Source organism: Sylvia atricapilla, chromosome 5 (genome assembly GCF_009819655.1).
Source record: "Sylvia atricapilla isolate bSylAtr1 chromosome 5, bSylAtr1.pri, whole genome shotgun sequence".
Lineage (NCBI taxonomy): Eukaryota > Metazoa > Chordata > Aves > Passeriformes > Sylviidae > Sylvia > Sylvia atricapilla.
Window position 1 is genome coordinate 22,263,808 of NC_089144.1, and position 22,753 is coordinate 22,286,560.

The 22,753-nt window shown below is 47.8% G+C and overlaps 1 protein-coding gene across 1 annotated transcript in view; it reads left to right on the forward strand.

The window, feature by feature from the left end:
• The window catches only part of LOC136361535 (collagen alpha-1(VII) chain-like), a 62,212-nt gene extending 40,163 nt beyond the window's left edge, over positions 1–22,049 (forward strand). The window contains exons 45-63 of the mRNA XM_066319535.1: positions 278–297; positions 1,588–1,696; positions 1,804–1,875; positions 3,336–3,407; positions 3,840–3,875; positions 8,179–8,259; positions 8,777–8,830; positions 9,088–9,141; positions 10,267–10,329; positions 10,749–10,811; positions 12,007–12,123; positions 14,354–14,431; positions 15,782–15,835; positions 17,265–17,313; positions 17,987–18,025; positions 18,475–18,639; positions 20,633–20,689; positions 21,605–21,775; positions 22,039–22,049. Of these exons, the coding sequence (XP_066175632.1) occupies positions 278–297; positions 1,588–1,696; positions 1,804–1,875; positions 3,336–3,407; positions 3,840–3,875; positions 8,179–8,259; positions 8,777–8,830; positions 9,088–9,141; positions 10,267–10,329; positions 10,749–10,811; positions 12,007–12,123; positions 14,354–14,431; positions 15,782–15,835; positions 17,265–17,313; positions 17,987–18,025; positions 18,475–18,639; positions 20,633–20,689; positions 21,605–21,775; positions 22,039–22,049 (1,365 nt within the window). The remainder of the gene's footprint in view (positions 1–277; positions 298–1,587; positions 1,697–1,803; positions 1,876–3,335; positions 3,408–3,839; positions 3,876–8,178; positions 8,260–8,776; positions 8,831–9,087; positions 9,142–10,266; positions 10,330–10,748; positions 10,812–12,006; positions 12,124–14,353; positions 14,432–15,781; positions 15,836–17,264; positions 17,314–17,986; positions 18,026–18,474; positions 18,640–20,632; positions 20,690–21,604; positions 21,776–22,038) is intronic.
• Positions 22,050–22,753: the final 704 nt, after the last annotated feature.

Here is a 22,753-nt window from a genome sequence, read left to right on the forward strand (position 1 = left end):
AAAGGAAAAAAGGAAAAGAAAAGAAAAGAAAAGAAAAGAAAAGAAAAGAAAAGAAAAGAAAAGAAAAGAAAAGAAAAGAAAAGAAAGAAAAGAAAAGAAAAGAAAAGAAAAGAAAAGAAAAAGAAAAGGAAAAGAAAAGGAAAAGAAAAGAAAGAGAGTAATTTTGGAAACTATTTGCTGGGGCACAAAAATCCTGAATTAAGGGAGGGAGAAAATTTTCCCCTGATTTTTTGGAATGAGCAGCTGACCCCAAAAAGCCAACCTTAATTTCCAACAGCTCGAGCTGACTGCCGACAGGTAATGGGAAAATAACTCCTCAAAGTGCTCCTGGAAAATGCTCAGAAAACTGCTGAACTCGTGCCCGGTGTTTTGTTAAAGCCCCTTCCTGGCTGGAATGGCTGGTTTGGAAAATGAGGTTTGGGAGAAAAAAACCCCAAAAAACAAAAAAGCTCCGTGATGATACTTTTGAGTCACGCAAAATTTGGTGATTAAGGGCCCATTTGTCTCCGAGAAAGCTCCTCTGGAATGGAACTCGCCCCGGAGGCCAATCAATTCTTAATTTGCTTCGTGAGGAGGCCCCCCGGAACTCTTCCCGAGCCTGAAGGAATGTGGGATGCATTTTTCCACAGGAAAAGATAAGGTGGAATCGGAGATAAAAAACAGGAGCGGCAGGGGGAAAATATTGGCTTGGGTTTGTTCTGCCTGATTGGCAGCTTAATTTTCCATCTCATTCTCCCTGGATCAGCGTGGGGATAACTCCATGAATCCCAGGGTTGGGTTAAACATTGAGCTGCAGGATTTTTTAGTTCCCTTTTATTCCCAAAAATTTGTTGAGCCCCATCCTGTTAGAGAGCTGGGAAGCAGGAATGTGCCTGAAACCAGAATTTGGGCAGGGTCCTGTGATGAGAGTTGGATAGAGCCCAAAAAACGTCGGATTTTTGGGAACATTGATGGATGTGGTGCTGGTAAAACCCCAGCAGGGCAGAATCACCCAGATCAGGAATATTTGCACCGGAGGGAGTTGAGTGAAGGGAATTTTCTCCAAAGGGAGCACGGCTGCCCCACCAGAAGGTGCCTCATCCCTTTGGAGACACAACTAGAGCAGAGACATTCCTTGGAATTGCCTGGATTTCACTCCCTGAGGAGCTTGGCATGGGGTTCCTGTGTCCCTGTGGCTCCCAGGGGTGACACTTTGGGGGTGTCACCCCCAAGAACCTCCCTCTGAGGAGTGACCTCACTCCCATTCCTCAGCTCCGAGTGCATCCATAAACCAGGACACCATGGACAGCTCCATTCCCTATCCTGCCCTTCCCACAGCCGGGGAGAGCTGGAAATCCCGAGCCCACTGAGGGACAAGGCCACATGTCACTCGTGGAATCTGTCCCAGCACCGGCAGCCTGGGATCAGGGAATGATCCTGTTGTCCATTTCCATCCGGGAGCGCTGCACTGGGATAATGTTTTTAGGGATAGGAGCTCCCTGGGACACCTCAGGATTTAGAATTTTCTGGGCACACTCCTGATCCAGCTTTTAGTTAGGGGTGATTAACCCTAACAATGAATGTCGTTGTTAATCACTGCTTTCCCAGTGGGATCCGTGAGCTCCTGGTGGATCCCTTTCCCTGTCTCTCCTTTCTCCAGGGTGAATCCATGACTATTTTTGGACCCCAGGGCTACAAAGGCACCAAAGGAGATCCCGTAAGTTGGACTTTTCAAAACTGTCCCTTCCCTGCCTGGGATCCAGCTGGATCCTTCCAGGGTAGATGAGAGAACCCGAATCCACCAATTCTTGGTTTTCCTTTCAGGGTGAGCAGGGACTGCCAGGTTTTGACGGAGACAAAGGAGAGAAGGGAGAGGACGGACCCGTAGGAGAAAAGGTGGGAAATTCCCAAAGCCTGTGAGGAAGGCCTGAGGGTGGTGAACGGAATTCCCAGGAAAATTATGGACTCCCCTGGATCCCTGGAAGTGTCCAAGGCCAGGCTGGACGAGGCTTGGAGCAACCTGGGATGGTGGAAGGTGGGATGGAACTGGGTGATCTTTAAAGTCACTCCTATCCCAAACCAGCCTGGGATTCTCTGGTTTCTGCTGGAAAACACTTCCACACCCAGCTCTGGCGCTGACAGGGAGAGGAGAGAGCTGGGCAGGGCCTTGGGGACACCAAACACATCCCTGTTCTCAGGTGTCCCACCGGAAAAGTGACCATTCCCTTCCCGCATCCCCCTCTCCCTCCAGGAGCTGCTCCTGGAGCCTCTGGAATGATCTTGGGAATGCTTGGATGGCTCCCCTGTCCCTGTGGTGTCCCCTGGCTGGTGGCTGAGCTCCTCCCTCTCCCTCTGCTCCCCGGGAGCTCATCCCAGGTCCCAACCCCGGCCCCGTTTTCCCGGGAGGAATCATGGAATTCTCCCACTCCCAGCTGAGTCACCGCTCCCATCTCTGTGTCCTACTCATCCCAATTTCCATCTCATGGAATTGGCTTCGGCCTCACCAGCCTGACCCAGGACTGAACAAATTGAGGCTCCTACAGCAGCAGCAGTGACACATCCAGCTCCTGTTATTTCCCACGGGAAGCTGGATCCTGCTTAGTCCAGGTGGGAATTGCCTCATCCAAAGTGGGCACGTCCCTTGGGAAGAGGCAGATCGTGCCCTTTTCTGATCCTGCTGCTCAGGCCCCCAGAGGGTTTCCAAAGTGAAGGAAACTCTTGGAGTTTCTCCCATGGGAGGGGTTCCTGTGTTTTAAAGTCGAATAAAATTCCATGTATTTTATTTGTCTGAATGGACTCTGATGAAAAATACTCCCCCCAAAAAAACACTCCATAAAAAATAACCCATTAAAAATACTCCATTAAAAATATTCCATAAAAAAAAACTCTGTCAAAAATACCCCATTAAAAAATAATCCATAAAAAATATTCCATCCAAAAAATGGAATGTTCCAGAAAAAATAATCCATGTAAAAATAATTCCATAAAATATTCCATAACACACAAACATCTCTTGGATAAGTATCTGGATGGCTTTGGAGAGTGGGATCTCCAGGCCCAGTGAGCCCAGCAGGGTCTGCTCCTGGATTTTTAGCTCATCCTGAGGATCCAAACCCCTTTCCTGACTGTTTTTCCTTCAATTCCCACCACTGGGCAAGGAATCTTTCCCATAGGAATTCCCAGAGGTTCCTGCCAAGTCTTGGCACTGGTGGCTTTCTTCCTGACCCCTTGGGATGGAATTTTGATATGGAAAAGGTGCTTTTGGTCATCTCTGTTATCTCCATGAGTATTTCCATGGATAAATTCCAGAGGGTAGGTGCTCAAAATTGATTTATTTAATTTATTTGACATTTTAGGGAATCAAAGGAGAAGCTGGATCCAAGGGAATGATGGGACTTTTCGGGAGCAGAGGACCCGTGGGACAGAAGGTGAGCTCCAAACTTGAGGCACCTCCTGCTAGGACTGAGGTGGAAAATCCCATCCCGGTTTTCCCATGGAAATATAATCCCTCCTTCCCTCCCCAAAATTGCTGACTGGAATGATGGAGGGTCTAGGAAAGGAGAAGCAGCTGGAAAATCTTAAAGGAGCAGAGTGCTCTGGGAGCTTTTCCAGGCTGGAATGGTCGGTAAGGAGTTGCTGGAATGTCAGTATTCCAGGAGGGATATGAGAGACGTTCTCCATTGCTCCATTGAGAGCTGGTGGACTCCGTTGTTTTCCAGATATTTGGGACATCCCACTGTTCCTGTAGGGAGCTCCTCAAAAGCTCTCCTTGTCCCTTTTCCAGAATTCCTACAGCATTCCCTGGTTCCAGAGGGATCTGAGCTCTTCCCCAGGGTAACTCATCCCTGCTTTCCTTGCAGGGGGAGCCAGGAGAGCCAAGCTCGCCGGGATCTGCCGTGAGTGGGAAAACAATTCCCTGTCTTTCCAAATCCTGGTTCTCTTCCCCACACAGCCAGGAATGTGGGAAGGGGTGGGAAGAGGCCTTGGGAACTCGGAGCCGCTCCCCAAAGTCCGTGTTCCAAGAGGTTTTGCTGGAAAAATCAACGTGGATATCAGGGGATCACAGCCAGAAGTTTGGGATTATGGAAGAAATTCCTTTCTGTGAGAACAGAGAGGCCCTGGCACAGAATTCCCAGGAAAATTATGAATGTCCCATCCCTGGAAGTGTCCAAGGACGAGTTGGACAGGGCTTGGAGCAGCCTGGGACAGTGGGAGGTGTCCCTGCCCTTGGGATTGGAACTGGATGGGCTTTAAGGTCCCTTCCCACCCAAACCATTCCATGAGTCCATGATTTTTCATTGACGAACACAAGAAAAATACATTTATTTAATAACTTTAATGCCTTTGGTGTATTCACCCCGGGTGGAAAAGTCTCTGAGCTCCAAAGATTCTCAGAATCACGGAATCATGGAATATTTGGGGTTGGAAAGGGTCCACCAGAACAATCAAGTCCAGCTCTTAACTAAATTACGAGCCCAAACTCCAAATTTCCAAGGTTGTCCAAAGAAATAAATCCCAGTTGATTCCTGGTCACAGCTGCAGAATTATTGACAGGCCTGGAATCCAGACTGGGAATTGCTCCCTGAGGAAAAGGCTCTCATCAGATTTAATTATTTTGTTAATTATTATTAGTCGTAATTACAAACAACCTTCTGAGCACTTTGCCAAAGCCTCGAGGCTGGAACAAGACCTGGGATCAGCAGTGGTAGGTGTTGGATTTGGGACATTTATGGAATTGTTTTGTGGGGAACACCAGAATCCATGGGGTGAATCCATCTGGGAACGGAGCAAAGTGTGCTGAGTGCAAAGGGATCCCAGCATCCTGCCTTGCCCTGGATTTTAGGGATAATAACTCCCGCAAAGTGATGTGTCCTGCCATCCACCAACTGAGCAAATCTTCCTTCTGGAAATATCCTGGGATTCTGCTGGTGCAGGGCAAAGCTGGGATTTGATCACCTTCAGCACATTCCCAAAATTGAAAACGCCAGATCCGAGCTGGGACGCTGCTGGAAGATCCAGGATAAATTCTGGAATTCATCCCACCTGGGGCTACCTCTGCCAGCTTCACCTCCCACTGCTTTTATTGGAAGATTTGGGGAATTCTCACCCATCATTCCCATCCATTCATGCACCTGAGGGAAGATCCTGATGGGAATTAAGGTCCCACTTTATCTACTAAGTGCTCCCACTTTGGTTATTCCTTCCCTGAGTTATTCCTGAGTTGTCCATCATTCCCCAAATCCTCTTTTCCCGAGGACAGAACTCTCATCCTGCCTGGATCCAATGCCAAATCTTTCAGGTAAATCCTCATGCTCCTCATTTTCCTTCATTTCCCATCTTTTACTCCCACAAATTGCTGGCAATTGCTGCTCCTGCTGAATTCCCTGGCAGTGATTTCAGCTCCTTCCTCCATTTACTCTCCCGATTTTCCTGACCCACGGAAGTTCCCGGCCGAGCCGACAGCACTTGTGTCTCCTCCCTGCAATTATTCCTCAGAAAATTTCAATGGATCTGCCTGGCTTCACAAACGGGTTCAGTTTTGATATTCCAGGCACCTCCTCCTCCTTTCTCCTCTTTTCCAAAAGCTCTGCTCTCTTTTTCATTTTGCTGCTTCCCTCTTTTATGTTCCAATTGCAGCCCGTTATTCCCATTAACTCATCATTTGGATCATTTGGATTCAAGCTTCCAGCTCCTCTTCTTTATTCCCTGAGATTGTGCATTAAAATATTCAAATATCAGCAGGTTAACCCGTTATTCTCCCCAAAACTCTGATTTTTTTTTTTTTTAATACTTTTTTCTTCCATTTCTTGCTCCCTGTTTTGGTTTCCCAGGGATTCTGAATTCCTGGAATCTGGAGTGCACCAGGCTTGGGGTCAGAAGGAGTGGGAATAGTTTATAAGCAGGAATTTGAGTTTATTATGGATATTATGTTTCCCAGGAAAACTGGGATCACACAATAATCCTAAAATGCTGAGGCTTGGCTCATTCCCTTCCAGATCCTCTCATTCCAAACCCTCTGTCAAGGAGAATTTCCCATTAAACCAGGCAATTCCCACCCCAAACACCAATTTTTTTTTTTTTTTTTTTTTTTTTTTTTTTTTTTTTTTTTTTTTTTTTTTTTGAGGGAAAGGAGCTCAAAACCACAGCAAACAATCCTGACCAGACCCATCCCTCCAAAACCCAGAAGGGAAAGGGATAAAAACACAAGTGGAGCTCCGAGGTGGAGATTACATTTGCATCATCCCATCAAATATTGAGGAGCAGGAGCCCAGGAGGTGGAAAAAAAAGCTTTTAGGAGAAGTTCAGGGAATTCATCCTCCTTTTGATGTGTGGCTTCAAACGGCTCCAGCCTTTTGGGGGGAACATCCCGGAGGATTCCGGCCTTTCCCAGGGTGTCCCTGCTCATTCCCGGCTTCTCCTCATGGAGCTCTGCAGGAATTTTTGCCTGGAGCATCCAAGGATTCTCTGCGTCACGGGATTGGTGACTCAGCCTCTCTGCGTGGACCTCAAGGCAAATTCCAGCAAGGATTTAATCCTAAACCCAGAGAGCCGGGGCCAGTTTCCAGTATTCCCGCAGTAATTGCCTTTAAATTGCCATTTAAATTTTAATTTACTCCCGTTTATTGTCCAGCCTTCCGTTTTCCCTGGGATGGAAATCCGAGGGAACAGATTTCCATTTGGCTTCTTCGCATTTTTTTTTTCCTCTTTTAATTCCTCCTCTCCCATCTTTTCTCTCTCCTGGGAAAGCATCACCTCCATGATCTTCTTCCCCTTCAGGCTGTGTCCAATCCTTGTTTTAAACCTTCCAATCCATATTCCAAAACCTGTCCAGCCCAGGGTAAGCAGGAAACCACTTACAGAGAGATAAAACCTGATAATAAGATGAATAAATCTTATCTATGTTGCCTGGACTGAGTAGGCCAGGCTTAGACCCAGCTTTCCTTCAGCATATCCGTGAGTTTCACTTTTCCTAAAACCATCTGGGATTCTCTCAGGATGAGAAGGATCTCATGGAAAGCAGGAAGATGAGTTGGACACGGATAGGAAAACACGGAAAACCCGACACTGGAGATATTTGGGATAGTTAGGAGAAATATTAGAGCTAATTAGGAGAATTCTAATTAATGTCAGGTTTTTTTAGTGCACAAAAAGAAGCTTTTTGACCCATCCCTGGTCTGATCCCAGCTCCCAGCTCCTTCAGAACTCCAGGCACTTGAAGGTATCCCGGATTTGGGGATTTAACCATCACACAATGGTTCATTACCCTCCAATCTGTCCCAGCAAACAGAGACATTCCCATTTTCCCGGGGTTTTATGGTCTATTTACAACCCAGATGGAATTTTCTATTGATTGTGTCAATAAATAGTTACCAATAAAGAGATTTTTGTGCCTGATAGTGCCTGAAATATGGAGGAACATGGATTTTCCCTGATCCAGGGTGTCCCTGGCGCACAAGTCTGGTTTTGTTTTACTCTTTATTTTATGTTAATGAATTTATTTCCTGCCAACAACCACAGCAAACAAATTCCAAGCAGAGAATTCCACTTGTTCAGCTCCCGATTTGCTCCAAGCAGCCAATTCATTCTCCCCTGAGAGGCCTGAGGGGCTCAACTCAGAATAAATCCATTTTTTTCCTTCACATCCAGGTGCTGGGAAATGCCATCAAGATTGGCCAGGATGGACAAGGAGACTGTGGCATCCTTGGGAAAAAAAAAATAAAATTTAAAAACAAACAGAAATGAGGATTTTTTTTTTTTTTTTTTCGATTTTATGTGCTACCACAACAGTGGGAGACTCCATGAAAAGAGGTCCCAGTGCTGGATGTGGCTCCAGAAGCCAAAAAATTCCAAAAAATTGGATAAAAAACCTGCAGCCCCCTGTGTCATACATTCCTTAAATCCCTGTTCCCATTCCCAACCTGATCCAAATCTCCTTGGCCTTTTGCTGCCACAATTTCCCAAGTTGGAATTCCAAATTAATCCCTTCCCGGGTTTCATTTGCCAGGGATTTACAATCCAATGGAATTGGGGTGAGGCATGGGAGCTAAATTCCAACCTCAGCTCTTGGAACAGTTCCTGGGGGCGCTTCTGTAGGATTGAGGGATCCTACAGCTGGGTTTCCATCCTGGAATGTCCTCATCCCCCTTTCCTGAAAAAAAAAACGGGCTCTGGAATGAATTTTTCCCGAATTTCTGGCAGGGTGCAGCAGGACTGGATGGGAAGAACGGGATCAAGGGAGCCAAAGGTGACAGAGGCCTGCAGGGACTGAAGGGGAAGCCGGTGAGTGCAGGAGAGGACACGGATTGTTTGGGAAAGGCTCTGCTCTCTCCTGGATCCCACATTCCTTTTGGTGCTTTCCTGGATGCCACATTCCTGGATCCCACATTCCTTTCCTTTCCCACTCTGTAAAGGCCTCAGGGCCTTCCTCATGGTCTTTCCCAAATCCTGGAAAAGTCTCCAATGGACATCCTGGCCTGGTTTTTAGGAGTTGTCCTCCTTCATTTCCCACTGTGTCCATATCCCAACATCTCTTGCTTATCCCATGTTTCCCAGCCTGAGTTTTCCTCTATTTCTTACCAAAACCCAGATTTCATTTCCCTCCATATCCCAATTCCCTCTCTGCCCGATGGAGAGCAGGAAACCAAGGAATCCTTCACTGAATCCCTCCTGGATCTCACTTTCCTGGCATCAGCTCCCTCACCACAGGGAGGCTCTCAAAGAACTTCCTGCACCTGGATGGGATTTTGGCCTAAAATTCCTGAAAATTCATCTCCTTTATCCTTTTTTTCCCACGCAGGGAGCAAAAGGTGACCCTGGGACCACGGGTGACAGCGGGCAGAAAGGGACGAAGGTAGGACATGGATGAGATCCCTGGAAATCTCCATCCTTGGAGATGCCCCAAAGTCCCTGGAGCGTGGTGGGACAGCTTTGGATGGCACTGCTTGGATTGGGAGTTGGAGAAACCTTCTCCAGAGCTCCTCCCAACCTCAACCACTCTGTGATCCTGGGAAATAAAGGTTGGGACAAGCAGAGAGGGGGAAGGAGCTCCCAGCACCCTCAGGATTCCTCCTCTGCCCTCATTCCCTGTGGATTCTCCTTTTTTCCCAGGGTTTGAGAGGGTTTCCAGGCCGGATCGGCGCTCCTGGAGCCAAAGGTGCCAAGGTGAGCCAAGCCCAGGTTTCCACCCTCCACCTGCCCCATTCCCAGAACTGCTTCCCCCTCATTCCCAGGAAAGCTTTGTGCATGGAATCCTCAGGAATCCACCCCATTTCTGTGGGAAAATCCTTCCTGGAAGGCCCATGAAGAGCAGGGAATCACGGATTGGGAATCTTTGCAGAGAATTTTGGGATAATCTAGGGTTAAAACCAAAACTAAACCCATCTCAAATCCCTCCTGATCTATGGCATCCTGAGGAATCCACCCCATTTCTCTGGGAAAATCCCTCTTGGAAGACCAATAAAGAGCAGGCAATCACAGATTGGGAAGCTTTAAGGCTTGCAGGGAATTTTGGTATAATCTGGGTTTAAAAACTAAATCTAGCCCAAATCCTCCCTGATCCATAGTGTGGAATCCTGAGGAATTCATCCCATTTCTGTGGGAAAACGCCCCTTGGAAGGCCCATGAAGAGCAGAGAATCACAGACTGGGGAGCTTTGCAGAGAATTTTGGGATGATCTAGGGTTAAAAACTAAACTAAACCCAGCCCAAATCCCTCCTGATCCGTGGCTTAGCAACGGCTTGGGCTCAGTTCTAAATTCGTGCCGGGCTCTTATCAGCACCATTAGTCCCTTATCAGTAAACAATGCTAATGAGCCTTAATGGGCTTTTTATGGAGCGTTTGGAAAGCTTGATAAGAGGAATGGGAGCTGTCGGTGACAGAGCCGATGTTGTCGTTGTTATTATTGCGGTTATAATAATTTTTAATTAATATTATTGTTATTATTGCTGTTATTAATATTTGGGTCCGTCAGCCCCGCTCCATTTCGTAGCTGAGTTTTTATCTCGGGAATTTCCCACCTACTTCCCTCTAGGCGAGCTTGGAGTTGGGATAAACCTCCAATTTTAAGGATTTCCAATTATCTTGGTTATGAGTTAGTGTTAATTAGTTAATTTGTCTCGTTCGGTTTTAGTTACATTTTAGTGATCTGAAATTTCTAGGCTGAGGTGAAGACTTTATCGCTGAGTGTCATCCCAGGATTATTATCCCTTTTCTTGCTTTTCCAGAGTTTTCCCAATGTTTTTGGGGTTCTTTGTCCTCACAGCCCCTCCGCTGCTTTTCAATCCACAGGGAGAAACTGGCAGTCCTGGAAAACCGGGAATTCCAGGATTGAATGGACAACGTGGACCAAAGGTGAGGATCCGAATCATCACAGAACCAGGGAATGGTTTGGGAAGGGACATTTAACATCATCCCACAGGAGTTTTCCCAGAAGTTTTTCCAAATCCACCTCTGGAAAATGCTAATTTCTTCCAAAGGGCATAAACCAGGTTTTCCTGGATCTGTTCCTATAAATCAGCACGGATTGGGTGAAGATTCTTGGATATTGGGATTGGGATCTTTACTCACCTCCTCGACTGAGTCCATCCATCCCAATCCTGATGCTCCACAGGCTCTTTTCCATTTTAATGGGAATTTTTCCCGCTCCTGGAATAACAACAATGCCCAGACTGAGGTGACACTCAGTAAATTACTCTTATCCAAGGAAAAACCAGTTCATTTCCCAAATCCCAGCCTTTCCAAGCTCATGATTTTACCTTGGCTCCTTCCAGGGCGAACCAGGAGCCTCAGGGAACGATGGCGCCTCGGGAATTCCTGGGGAGAAAGGAGAAAAGGTTGGTGCTGACCAGGCTGCCATTTCCAAGGGATAAATCCCACATCCATCAGGTGGAGTTAACAAAATTTAACATTTTCCACATCACTGCTGCCCTTTCCAGAGGGGAAATGTCAGCTGGCCGGAATGTTAGGGTTGGGAATGCAGTTGGAAAAGGGCAGGAGAGAGAGGTCTCGTTAAATTCACCTCTGTCCGTGGATGAAATCCCAGGAGGAGCCAGCTGAGTGTGAGGAAAAGCCATCCAGAGGGGCTGGGATTCACTGGCAGAGTTTATTCCACCACCATTCCCAGGGTAAATCTCTGGGATGGTCCGGGGTAGGAAAAGTGGATTGGGCTGTGGCCACCTTGGCATAGGAAATGGGAGAGATCTCCAAGCTGACTCCGAGTTCTGTTCTCATCTTCCTGAGGAATTCCCAGCTGGATCACTCTCCACCAATCCTCATTCTCAGCAAATCTTAATTTCCTGCCTTATTCCTTAAAAAAAAAAATCCCACACATAAAGTTGTACTTTTCCATAGGGGGAAAAAATTTGGGATATCTGTTAAAACAGTAAAATTTTAAGGGGAAAAAAAACCTAAACCATGATGTCAGCAACTTCCATCAAATCTCTTGGCATTTTCCAGCCCCTCAAGCCCTTCCTGCATTCCAGTCTCCAGCAGAATTGGGATCTTAAAGGATTTTATTGATAACAAATCTATTCCTCCTTCCCTGACCGTCAAACACCTCCTGAAGCCTCCAGTTGGAGGCCAGGAGATGATTCCCAGGGAATTCTCATTCCCTTCCTCTCCTGGGCTTCTCCTCTCCCAAGAATTTGTTTTCCAGCACTGCTGGGTGTTGGGTTTTTCCTTCTGCCGGGTTTCATGGGAACATTTTCTGTCCCAGCAGCTCCAGGAGAAAGCTCAGTGGTGAAGAGGAGTGGGAAATTTATAGGTTTGGGATCTTCCTCGTTTCTCCCAGGGTTACAAATGAAAGGATTCTGTTTAGGTGAGCTGGAAGAGTTGGGAATTTAGGAATTCTTGGGAATAATTGGATGGAAATTCCACGTCATCAAGCACCTTCTGGACAAGGGAAGGCAGAGAGCAAAGCTCCCACACCAAAGGAATGTGGAAGGTGTTCCTGTGTTCCTGATGCCACGGAAGTGTTTGGATGAATTTTCCTACAGCCCCACATCCCTACAAACCCCCTGTGATTCCCAGGGAGCCAAGGGAGTTCCTGGATTGGGAGGATTCAAAGGACAACCAGGATTTCCTGGGAAGCCTGGAGGGGCTGGAGCAGCTGGACCTCGAGGGCCACAGGGCGAGCCAGGCCCACAGGTGAGCACAGATCCCAAATCCCACAGGTCCCTGAATCCCAGCGTGTCTGGAATCTCAGCAGGCCTTGAATCCCAACAGAAAGTCTCAAATCCCACAGGTCCTGGAATCTCAGCAGGTCCTGAACCCCACAGGAATCCCACAGATCCTGAATTCCACAGGAATCCCTATAGGCCCTGAATCCCACAGATCCCAAATCCCACAGAACCTGAATCCCACAAGAATCCCATCAGGTCCTAAATCCCATAAATCCCGAATCCCACTGTGATGCACACCTGGTGTGACCCCTGAAGTGTCCCCATGTCCCCGTCTCCCACCTCTCCCGAGCTCTCCCACATTCCCTCTTTCTGTGGGATCTCAATCCATGAATTTCTCATCCCGCTTCATTTCCCTCTGGAGATTTTTTCCCTCCCTTTCCCTCCCCTCGTTTCCCATCTCTCCAGGGCAAGGTCTGACCTCTCCACGGAGAGATAATTCCAAGTGATCAGGACAACGAGTCGTTAATTATCCCGGGATCAGGATGCCAAGGCTCGGGAAGGAGCCGGTGCCTCTCAGCTCCCGTTTTTTAATGAATATTTTTGCATTCCAGCCACGCTGGGCACCTTTAGAAACGCAAGGAGGGGGAAAAAATAATCCTGGGAAATGAGATGTTAATTCCATCTGCGAGCAGGATCACCTTGCCCTGGAAGTTTTCTTGAGACAGCTCAGAAAAATAAAGAACTTTTCAAAGTGGGAAAGAAAAAAAGGGCTGGAAATGAAAATTCCCTCCGTGGTTTTGCTGGGAGAGTTTTGGGCTTGGATTAGAGAACACAAAAATTACATGGAAGATCCAAGAATAAAAGGAAAGTAGGAATAAAATAACCCAAAAAAACAAATTTTATCCGTAAGCTCTGCTTGATTCCTGACAATGACAACAATAATTTGGATTTTGGAGTATGGAAGTTGGGACAATTCCTGATTTTCTAGGAAAATCTGAACTAGTCTGGACCTCATCAGATCCACTCTTCTGAATCTCCTCATCCTACAGATTTTTGCAGGAATTCTGACATGGATGGGTCACTAAAACAATCTCTACTCCACTTCATTCCAGTGGAATTTTCCTACTTTTTTCCCCCGAGTTGATATCCATTGACAACTTTTGCACCACATCAGCCCCATCAGGATCCAATATTGATGGGATTTGGGTAAATTCTACATGAAAAATAAGGTTTGGATTAATTAAGGTATTAAAATATCAATATCTGGAATGGGAAATGTTGATCAGAACACGAGGCTGCTCTTCAGAAAGACAAAAATAAATGTGTGATCCCATGGAATTCCCAAAAAAAAAAAAAGGGATTTGAGGCAAGAACAGCGGGACACAGAGCAGAAAGGATGAACAGGGAACTCGACACACATCCAGCAATTCCCAATAATTTGGGGGTTTTTGTAGCACCAGATCTCCTTAATCAACTCCTTTATCACAAAATCAACTTCAAAACTACTCCCAAATATTTTTTTTTTCTCCCCAAAGAGACTTGGATTTTCTCCCTGCTAATTTTCCTTACAGAAGCTGAATTTTACCTGGAAAATACCTCTGGAAATCAGCATCTTCCTTAAAAATAAGAGCTTGGAGTCACTGAATAAAGATGCTGGAAGTGTGACAGGGGTCTTTAAAAGGAATTTTGAAGGGTGGTTATAGGAAGAAGGTGGGAAAAGGTCCTTCCAAAACAATAAAATATGGATTAAATCCCCCTCCAGCCCATGGAAACAAAATTATCCTTCCTCCTCTTGCTCCCCAGGCTGTGCCTTGCCATGAAAAATAAATCAAAGGAATCACAGGAGGGAGGAGAGAGCCAAAAGTACAAGATTCCCTCATGGATATTTAAAAAGGCTGGAATTTTTGATGTTATTACCGAGCCCAGAAAAGCCTGTCTGGGATAATAAATGACTTTTTATCTTTTTTTTTTTTGGACACTGATTAAAGAGAGGCTGTGAGGTGCCACTTTTCCCACCCACGCTGCTCCTTGGCTTCTCCTGGAATTAAAGGAGAAAAACTCCGGGAATGGCTTTGTGGGGTTGGGACAGAGGGGGAAAAAATCCCGGAGCACTGATCCCTTCCCATGTGGAGAGCACCTGCGGGGCTCTGAGCGTCTTCTGCTGATGCCCAGGCTGGGTTTTAGGGGGTAAAATCCCGAAGAAATGTGGGAAATCTCGGGAAGTGCGGACTGAACTCTCTCCTTTTCCTCTCCAGGGTCCACCAGGGAAAAGAGGAAGATCCCAGCTCTGCCTCCAGGGGCCCCCGGGCATGGATGGGCCAAAAGGAGAAGTGGTCAGTATGGGAATGATCCTTCCCAAAATTCCAAACTGGGGTGGGATGAGCCTTGGATCTTCCAGGTTTCATTTCTCAGCTCTCCGAATTTTACACCAAGAGCAAATCCCAAATTCCAAGCATTGGACACAGGCAGTGCTGCCCCAGATTTCTGCCTGGAGGTGTCTCCAGCTGGGGGGAAAGATTCCTTTGGGAAAAGATCCAAACTTTGGATCAGCACATCCTCCAGGCAGAGCAGGAATGAACCAATGATCATTCCAGGGCAATTAACACGCAATTAATACAGAATTCCAACAAGAGCTTTGGATCCCGATCCCAACCTGTTTGGGGTCAGTCCTTACACCCTGCAAATCCCAGTGTCCTGAGGGATTTTAGGATCAGGAGTGGCACTGCTTTACCTCCATGTGCTGCTGGTGGATAATGTGATTTTTCCCGGCGCTGGAAGTGAGCGTGGATTGAGAAAAATGATCCTCCCGGCTCTAATTGGGATCATCCTTCTTGTGCTCCTTGTCCTTTAATGTTTTTAAGTACCCTTAATCCACAAATCCAGTTTCCAGCAGTCCTGAGTGCAGAATTTGTCAGGGTGTTTTTGTCCCTTGTCAACAAAGTTCAACATCTCCCGGTTTTTCCATCTGTGCAGCACTGGAATTGCAGCTCCAGTTTCAAATAAGGTTTGGATTAATTAAGTCATTAAAAACGACAGTAATCAATATCTGGAACGGGAGATGTTGATCAGAACACGAACAAGGAACTCGACACACATCCAGCAATTCCCAATAATTTGGGGTTTTTTGTAGCACCAGATCTCCTTAATCAACTCCTTTATCACAAAATCAACTTCAAAACTACTCCCAAATATTTATTTTTTTTCCCCCAAAGAGACTTGGCTTTTCTCCCCGCTAATTTTCCGTATGGAAGCTGAATTTTACCTGGAAAATACCTCTGGAAATCGACATCTTCCTTAAAAATAAGAGCTTGAAGTAACTGAATAAAGATGCTGGAAGTGTGACAGGGATCTTTAAAAGGAATTTTGCTTGAGCTGTTTCCTAAAGATTCCATGCAGGCCAGACCCTCTCCATGCATCCAACTGGAAAGCAAACCTGACTTGAGGTGTTAACATCCATATTTTGGGATGGAGCAGAGCTCCCAAGGAATCTGGCATCTGACGGACACATGGATGAGGCTGTTCCTGTCCACCCACTCACAGATATCCCAAAAAATTTATAGGAAAACAAGTGAGGCTTTCTACCCACCGCCCTTCCCAGCTGTCATCCCTAAGGAGCTCTCATTCCCAGAGCATTCCATGGAAAATCTCCGGAGATCTGGTGATGATGGAAGTGTTTTTAACAGGGGGAAAACGGTCCCGCCGGGCAGAAAGGAGCCAAGGGAGAGCCGGGCCTTTCCGTGAGTGATCTTTCCTTTCTCCCAAGATTATTTCCCATTCCGGAGGGAAAATGGAGGAAATAAATCAGCCAACGCAGACCTGAGAGGCCGAGGGGAGGAGGGAAATGCTCAGAAATGGATTCATTCGGAGAATATCTGGGAAATCAGGAAGCTGGTGTCACCCAGGGATGGCAGAGCGGGCTGGGAGCAGAGCTGGGCTCTACAAAGCCAGGCCTAAAGCCCCAGGCAGATTTTCCCTCTCCCCAAATCTTTCCCAACTCCTGCTTTTCCAACAGGATCTGATCCAACCCAAAGAAAATGCAGGGGAGGGAAAATGGGCGCCATTTTCAAAGCCTATTTTAGGGAAGAGCTGCTGCCATGGGCTTCTGAATCCTGAGGAAGAAGGAGGGGTTGATCCATATGGATCAGGACAAAATTCCTGTTGCAGCTCCCTCCATCCTGGATTTTGGGCCACTTGATTGACATAAGGCAATAACTCCATTTTTCCAGGGTGTGGATTAATTTTCCAAGGGGGATTGATTTTAGCAGGGGAGGGTTTTGTGGGAAAGGATCTCCTAAACTCAGGCTGCTGAAAATTCCAGCAAAATGCCCCAAAATTTGGAATCCCACGAAGGATAAGAGGTGATGATCCCAGGAAGTCCAGCAGGGCATCCATCATCCCACAGGGAAGATTCCCAGTGGGATTTGTGGCTGTTGGCTGTCCCAGGGATGAAGGATGCGCTCCAAATCCGTGAGATTGGAGGTCTCATTCCATGGGGAACAGTGTTGGCTGAGAAAGAGGCAGAGAAAGCAGGAGAAGGTGCAGCTCCAGATCATCAGGTGTGGTTCCACAGCTCATTCCCAAGGGGAAATCCTGGAGGATCATTTGAATGCAGGTGGCTCAATGGCTTTTGAGAGCTCAGGGAAGTCTGGGAGATCGTGGCTTTGGGGACAATGCCAGGAGGATGGGGACATTCCTTGGAAAGCCAGCCCGGGTTTGAGGTGTGGCATGGGTAGGGATCTCATTCCTCATGACCAGAGGAGCTGGCTGCAGGAAAACCAGGAATTTCCAGAGGGAATGAGCCACAAACCTTGAACAGAGGTCTCTGTGACACCAAATCTCCAATCATTACACCCCAAACGAGGTGACTCCACCTCAGTGGGACAATGCCAGGAGGGTGGGGACACTCCACGGAAAGCCAGCCCAGGTTTGAGGTGTGATATGAGTTGGGATCCCACTCCTCGTGGCCAGGAATTCCTCCTGTCTGCAGGAAAACCAGGAATTTCCAGAGGGAACAAGCCACAGATTTTGAGCAGAGCTCTCTGTGACACCAAATCTCTGCTCTCATTACGCCCAAAACAAGGTGGCTCCACCTCGGTGGGACAAGCAGGGAGATGGTGCCAGGGTAGGAATTCATCCCGAAATTCTGTTTTTCCTCCTCTGGCACAGGAGGAAGAGGTGAAGGAAGTGCTCAGGAGCGAAATGAGAGGGATTTGTGGTGAGTTGGCCCCGTGGCGACCCTGCCAGCAGCTAAATTGGAGCCATTTCCGTGCCAGCACGCCTCCAAATGTCACCCATTAGCAGCAAGGTGGAGCTGGGGCCCCTCTCCAGGAGTGTGGAATTCCAGGCCCTGCAGATTCCTCACCTCCTGAAACTCTTCATTTTTATCCCTTAACCCCCTCCCTCTCTCTTCCCATTTGGTTTGGTCATCAAGTCCTTCCCCCGTTTCCTCATGGATTGGGAAACAGAATTCTCCTTTCCCACAAGGAATAACTGCCACCAGCAGCACAAAAAAATAAAAAAATAAAAAAAAAAATAAAATTTAAAAAAAAAAAACAACACCAAATTTGGGGATGGTTTTATGCCAGAATCCCAACACTGAAAGCTTTTGGGGTCTTGCTTTCCTTGCCCTGCAGAAATCCATTTATTTGAGATCCAGCAGAACCTTCCTGCCCCATTCCCTGGGCTTTCCCTGTGGATATGGAAGATCTTTAGGTTCACCTCCACTGGAGTTGTCAGGAAGCATTTGGATCCTTGAAAAGGGGGGGAAAATAATCCATTAAAATTATTATTTCCTTGAAAAATCTCAAATTTCCTTGAAAAATCCCCCCAAATTTTTTGGGGGAAAAAAAAGTAGCAAGCAAACTCTTCCCTGTCTCTTCTGCCTGCAGGTTGTGGAGGTGAGTTGGGAAGGATGTCCATGGAAAAGGGTAAGGCTGGGAATTCATGCAGGAAAGGATCCTCTCCTTGCCCCAGACCAGCCTGAAGCTGCAAGTGAAAAGTTGTTTTCAGGGATAAATGGGTTCTTTTTCTGGGATTCAGTGCAGAAATCATTGGATCACCAACGGCTTTTGGACCCTGGTTTCAGGGGGGTAGGTCTTCCTTAGAGGAATCTGAGGGATCAGAGGGATACCTGGAAGTCTCCTGTTTCCACCCTTGCCTCCAGGACATGATCAAATCCCGTCCTCACTCCCAGCTTTTAGAGCTGAGCCCACAGAAATCCCAGTCCTTGCCCACAAAATCCCGGGATTGCTCCACCATCCCCAGGATGAGCTCCAGGACTCATGGAATCCTCAAATCCAGTGGTCCATGGAGCCTGGAGAGGTGATCCACCCACCCCAAAGCATCGGATCCACCCTAAGTGACCCTCAATCCACAGGTCTGGAAGCGGCTGAAGTCCACAGGAGCCTCCAAGGGTATTCCCAGCCTCCGGAATTCGCTGGGAATGGCAGGAATTGGGAAGAAAATCTCAGCACAACTCACAGCAAGACCACGTTGGAGACTCTGGTGAAGCCCTTCGTGGAGCCACCTCCCCTCCTTGCAGGTGAGTTCAGCTGCCTCCTTCCCATCTTCCCAACCATGGAATCCTCTTGGAGCATTCCATGGACTCATGATAAGTGGAACTGGGCAGGAATGAGGCAGGGATGGGATTCCCAGTGAGGGCTCCCACGAGGTGAGGAAAGGTGAGGAAAACTTAAATAATCATGGGATATTTAGGTGATCCCATCCTTCCAAAGGGCTCCTTTTTAAAGGTTGGGAGGAGGCAGCCATTTCCAGGGATGATTTTGTCCCATTTTTTCCCTCCACGTCCTTGGCAAGTTCCAGCAAAACTTCCAACCAGGCAGAAATGGCACCTCTGAGACCAAACACTCATCCCAGACTATTTCTGTCCAGGGCCTCGTGAACATTTTAATAAAGGGTAAAACCACAGCTTAAAACTCATGGAAAAACAACTGGATCTGTTCCTGTTTGTGTTTCCAAGAGGGAAGAGATCTGGTAGACCCAGATCTGCTCCAACAGCAGGGCAAGAGCCACCCCACAGACCTCCAGATGTCCTCATCGGGGCTTGGATTTCCAGCTGGAGAGAGGGAAAACGGGATAGAGGGAAATTGAGGGATCGTGGAGTAATTTGTGGCAGGACTTGGAGCTCGAAATCCAAATTTCAGGACAGGATTTAAAAGGAGGGAGAGTTCAGGATCATTTCTTGTAATTCAGCAAATGAAGACGCTCAGATTTGACACCAGGAGGAGGAGGATTGAGTACAGCGGGTGACACAGTCAGAGAAATAATTCAAAAGAAATTAAAAATCTCGTTGCGCTGAGCAAGACACCCCAATGTTGTCACCTTTACACCCCAAAATCAGTTTTACAGGTGTGGGCATTTATTATGGGATGCAAGTGTGACGTTCTTTGGGAATTTCTTCTGAACTGGGGGGATGGAGCAGTGGAATGGTTTTCCAGGCTGGCGGTCTGGGGCTTAATTAAACCTGATCAAACACTGTCATTAAATCCTCTTTGTCACCCCAAAAATATCCTGTAGGGGAGGTCTCAATGCTCCAAATTCCAGTCTAAGAGGGAATTGGACTCTGATCCTTCTGACACCTTCCAACTTGGGACATGGAATGGTTTGGGATGGAAGGGGCCTTAAAAATCATCCAAATCCAAGGCAGGGAGTCAGACAGAGATTTTGATTCCAGGGTTTTTACAGCCCCTTTTCCAACTTGGGACATGAAATGGTTTGGGTTGGAAAGGGTCTTAAAAATCATCCAATTCCAAGCTTATATTCTATGATTCCATGATTCCCCAGGATGGAGAGCTTTGGGAAGGGCTTTAAGAGCTTTGAGAAGGATTTTAAGCCAAACCCATCGAGGATGGCCCCACATAAGGAACGAACACATCCCAAAAAACTCCAGCCAAGCCTGGAACCAAACCCCAACAACCCCCACTCCCTTCCCTCCCCGCTCCGGGCGCTCTCCCGACGTCTGTGCCGGACGTCAAAGTCTCCCATCTGGATCTAAACTCGATTTATACACGGCGGCGCTGGGGATCAGACGGACGGGGGGACATTCCAGGTGTTATTGAATCACGGCAGCAGCCAACAATCCCATTAAGAGCCGGGGCCCAGGCGGGGAGGGCTCATAAATCCCTCTGCTAAGTGACGAGTGCCGAGCCGCTCCAAATGTTAACAGGATTCTGCCAGCCGGAGCGTTATTGCCGCCAGATTCCAATCGCTCCCGGCTTTTCCGAGCCTTCCCGAGCTCCTCCAGCCTGACATTTATCTCCGGCAAACAACCACGAACTCTCCCATTTTCTGCTGACGAACGCCCAGCCTTTCCCACGGAGTCGTTTAACACCATTAGAGGGGTTTTATTGCCGCCGGCTCCCCGTGGCCGGTTGCTCCGTGACATTTATTAGGAGGACTCGTTAGCCAACGGAAGGCTCCAAGGGTCTTTATTTAAATGAGGGATAATTTGTTTGCACGCCCTCATTCCGTGTGATTTCCTTGAGGTTTGGTTTGGTTTTTTTTTCCCTCCCCAGACCGGGCAGAGCAGACAACAGGGATCTCTCAGCCAGAAGGCGACGGGCAATTACCAGGTGAAAATCTGGGAATGAAGTGGCATTTAGGGAAGTCACTTCCCAAGTGGGAAGGGCAGCTGGGCCTTGGGATCATGGGATGTGGCACTGAAGGAGCTCCACAAGGTTAAACCTCAGTTTGGGCTGGCCTTAAAGCAGCTGGGTTTGCCCCAGGGGTGCTCAGCAGCCACGGGGGATTTTGATCCAGAAAAACACAACTGGGAGGATTCTCCTGGAATTCCCTGAATGCAAATATCCCCATGAAAATGTCCCACCTGGAATCCAGGGTTTGACCATCTATTTGGAAAAGTCAGGGAGCAGCATGGCGGGAATCACAGGGATGGGTGATGGAGCAACACGGAGCTCATCCCACACTGGGAATTCCCTGCTGGATGCACTCCCTTACCCACTATGGGAATCCAGTGCCGGATTTTCTGCTCTATCCACTCTGGGAATCCAGTGCTGCATTTCCTCCTTTGTTCAATATTGGAATCCACTTCTGGATATCCCCATTTTTTCACTCTGGGAATCCAGTGCTGAATGTCCTCCCCCTTCGTCCAATATGGGAATCCACTTGGATTCCTTCCTTTGCCCACTCTGGCATCCATCCCCTGGGTGGGTATGGGAGTGTTTTCCAGAGCAAATCCAGCCCATGGGTGGTTTATGGGGATGTTTTCCAAAGTGTGGCCTTTTCCCACCTGGATCTAACCCCTGGATGGGTGTGGGATGTTTCCCTAAAGAGAATCCAACCCATGGGGTGAGTGTGGGGTTTTCCCACCTGGATCCAATCCATGGGGAATGTGGCGTGTTTTCTCATTGGGATCCCATCCATGGGGAATGTGGGGTGTTTTCTCATTGGGATCCAATCCATGGGGAATGTGGGGTGTTTTCCCACTGGGATCCAATCCCTGGGGAACGTGGGGTGTTTTCCTGCAGCCCTGTGCCTGCAGCCCATGGATGAGGGCTCCTGCCAGCACCATTCCCTGCTCTGGTACTTCCATGGCCCCACAAATTCCTGCCGGCCCTTCCTGTTCGGGGGTTGCCGAGGGAACAGCAACCGCTTCCCATCCCGCCGGGAATGCCAGCAGCGCTGCCAGAGCTCCACAGGTGAGGCCCCAAATTCCCTCTTTTTCCAGCCAGGAGCGAGAAATCTCATCCAGGATTTGCCCACTCCCATTTCCTGAAGGTGCCCCACTGGGAAGTTGTGGGGTTTTCTTCCCCTCCCATTCCCAAGTCATTCCCAGGAGCTCCTGGATGTCAATTCCATGGGTGGGATGGGCATGGATGAGTGCCCACCTGGACATGGATGGATCCACCTGGACACCAGGTCCTGATATTTTGGGCTTTCCTGGTCTTTTGTGCTTTCCAAGGAGTTAAATAGACAGGAAATTGTGGATCTGTGCCCTTGAAGCCCTGGAATGTTCCATCCAAGCACATTCCAGAATCTCCGGCCTCCAGGCAGAGCTTGAAATTTAATCCAGACCAGTTTAGACCTCGATTAACACCCCAGGATTGGGGTGTCACCTCATCCAGGGATTCAGTGGGAAAAACTGGAAGCACAGTTTGGCTTCCATGGCCAGATCCAGGGGGTTTGGGATCAGCTTCTGTGGATTTTCCCTCATCTCGGGGTCATCCCAGGGAAAATGGGGCCTGGCAGGAATGTAAACCCTGCTCCAAGCAGGGCAGGAGCTGTGACTGATCCCCAGCCTTTCAAGGAAAATATTCCTCTCTGAGAATTCCCTCTGTGTGGAGACCTCTGGAGAAAAAAAAAAAAAAAAATCTCTGGTGAGGTTCATCTGCCCTGGGTTTGAGGGAAACCTTAAAAAGAAAGAGGAATTGAAGGCTCAGATCCATAATTTTGGGAATCACTCCAAGGATTTGGAATCCAGGCCCAGCAGCACCAGGAAATGAGTGACGCTCCTCCTGCCCAATTGGTTTTTTCCAGGGAATTCGCTTTAGGAGCCACCGTGGGAACCTCACAAAGCAGCTGGAGGTGCCTCCAGCACTTTGTGGGAAGAAACAACTACTGGGAATGGGATTAATCTCAATCCAAGACAAATTCTTGAGTCCTCCGTGTGCCCATTT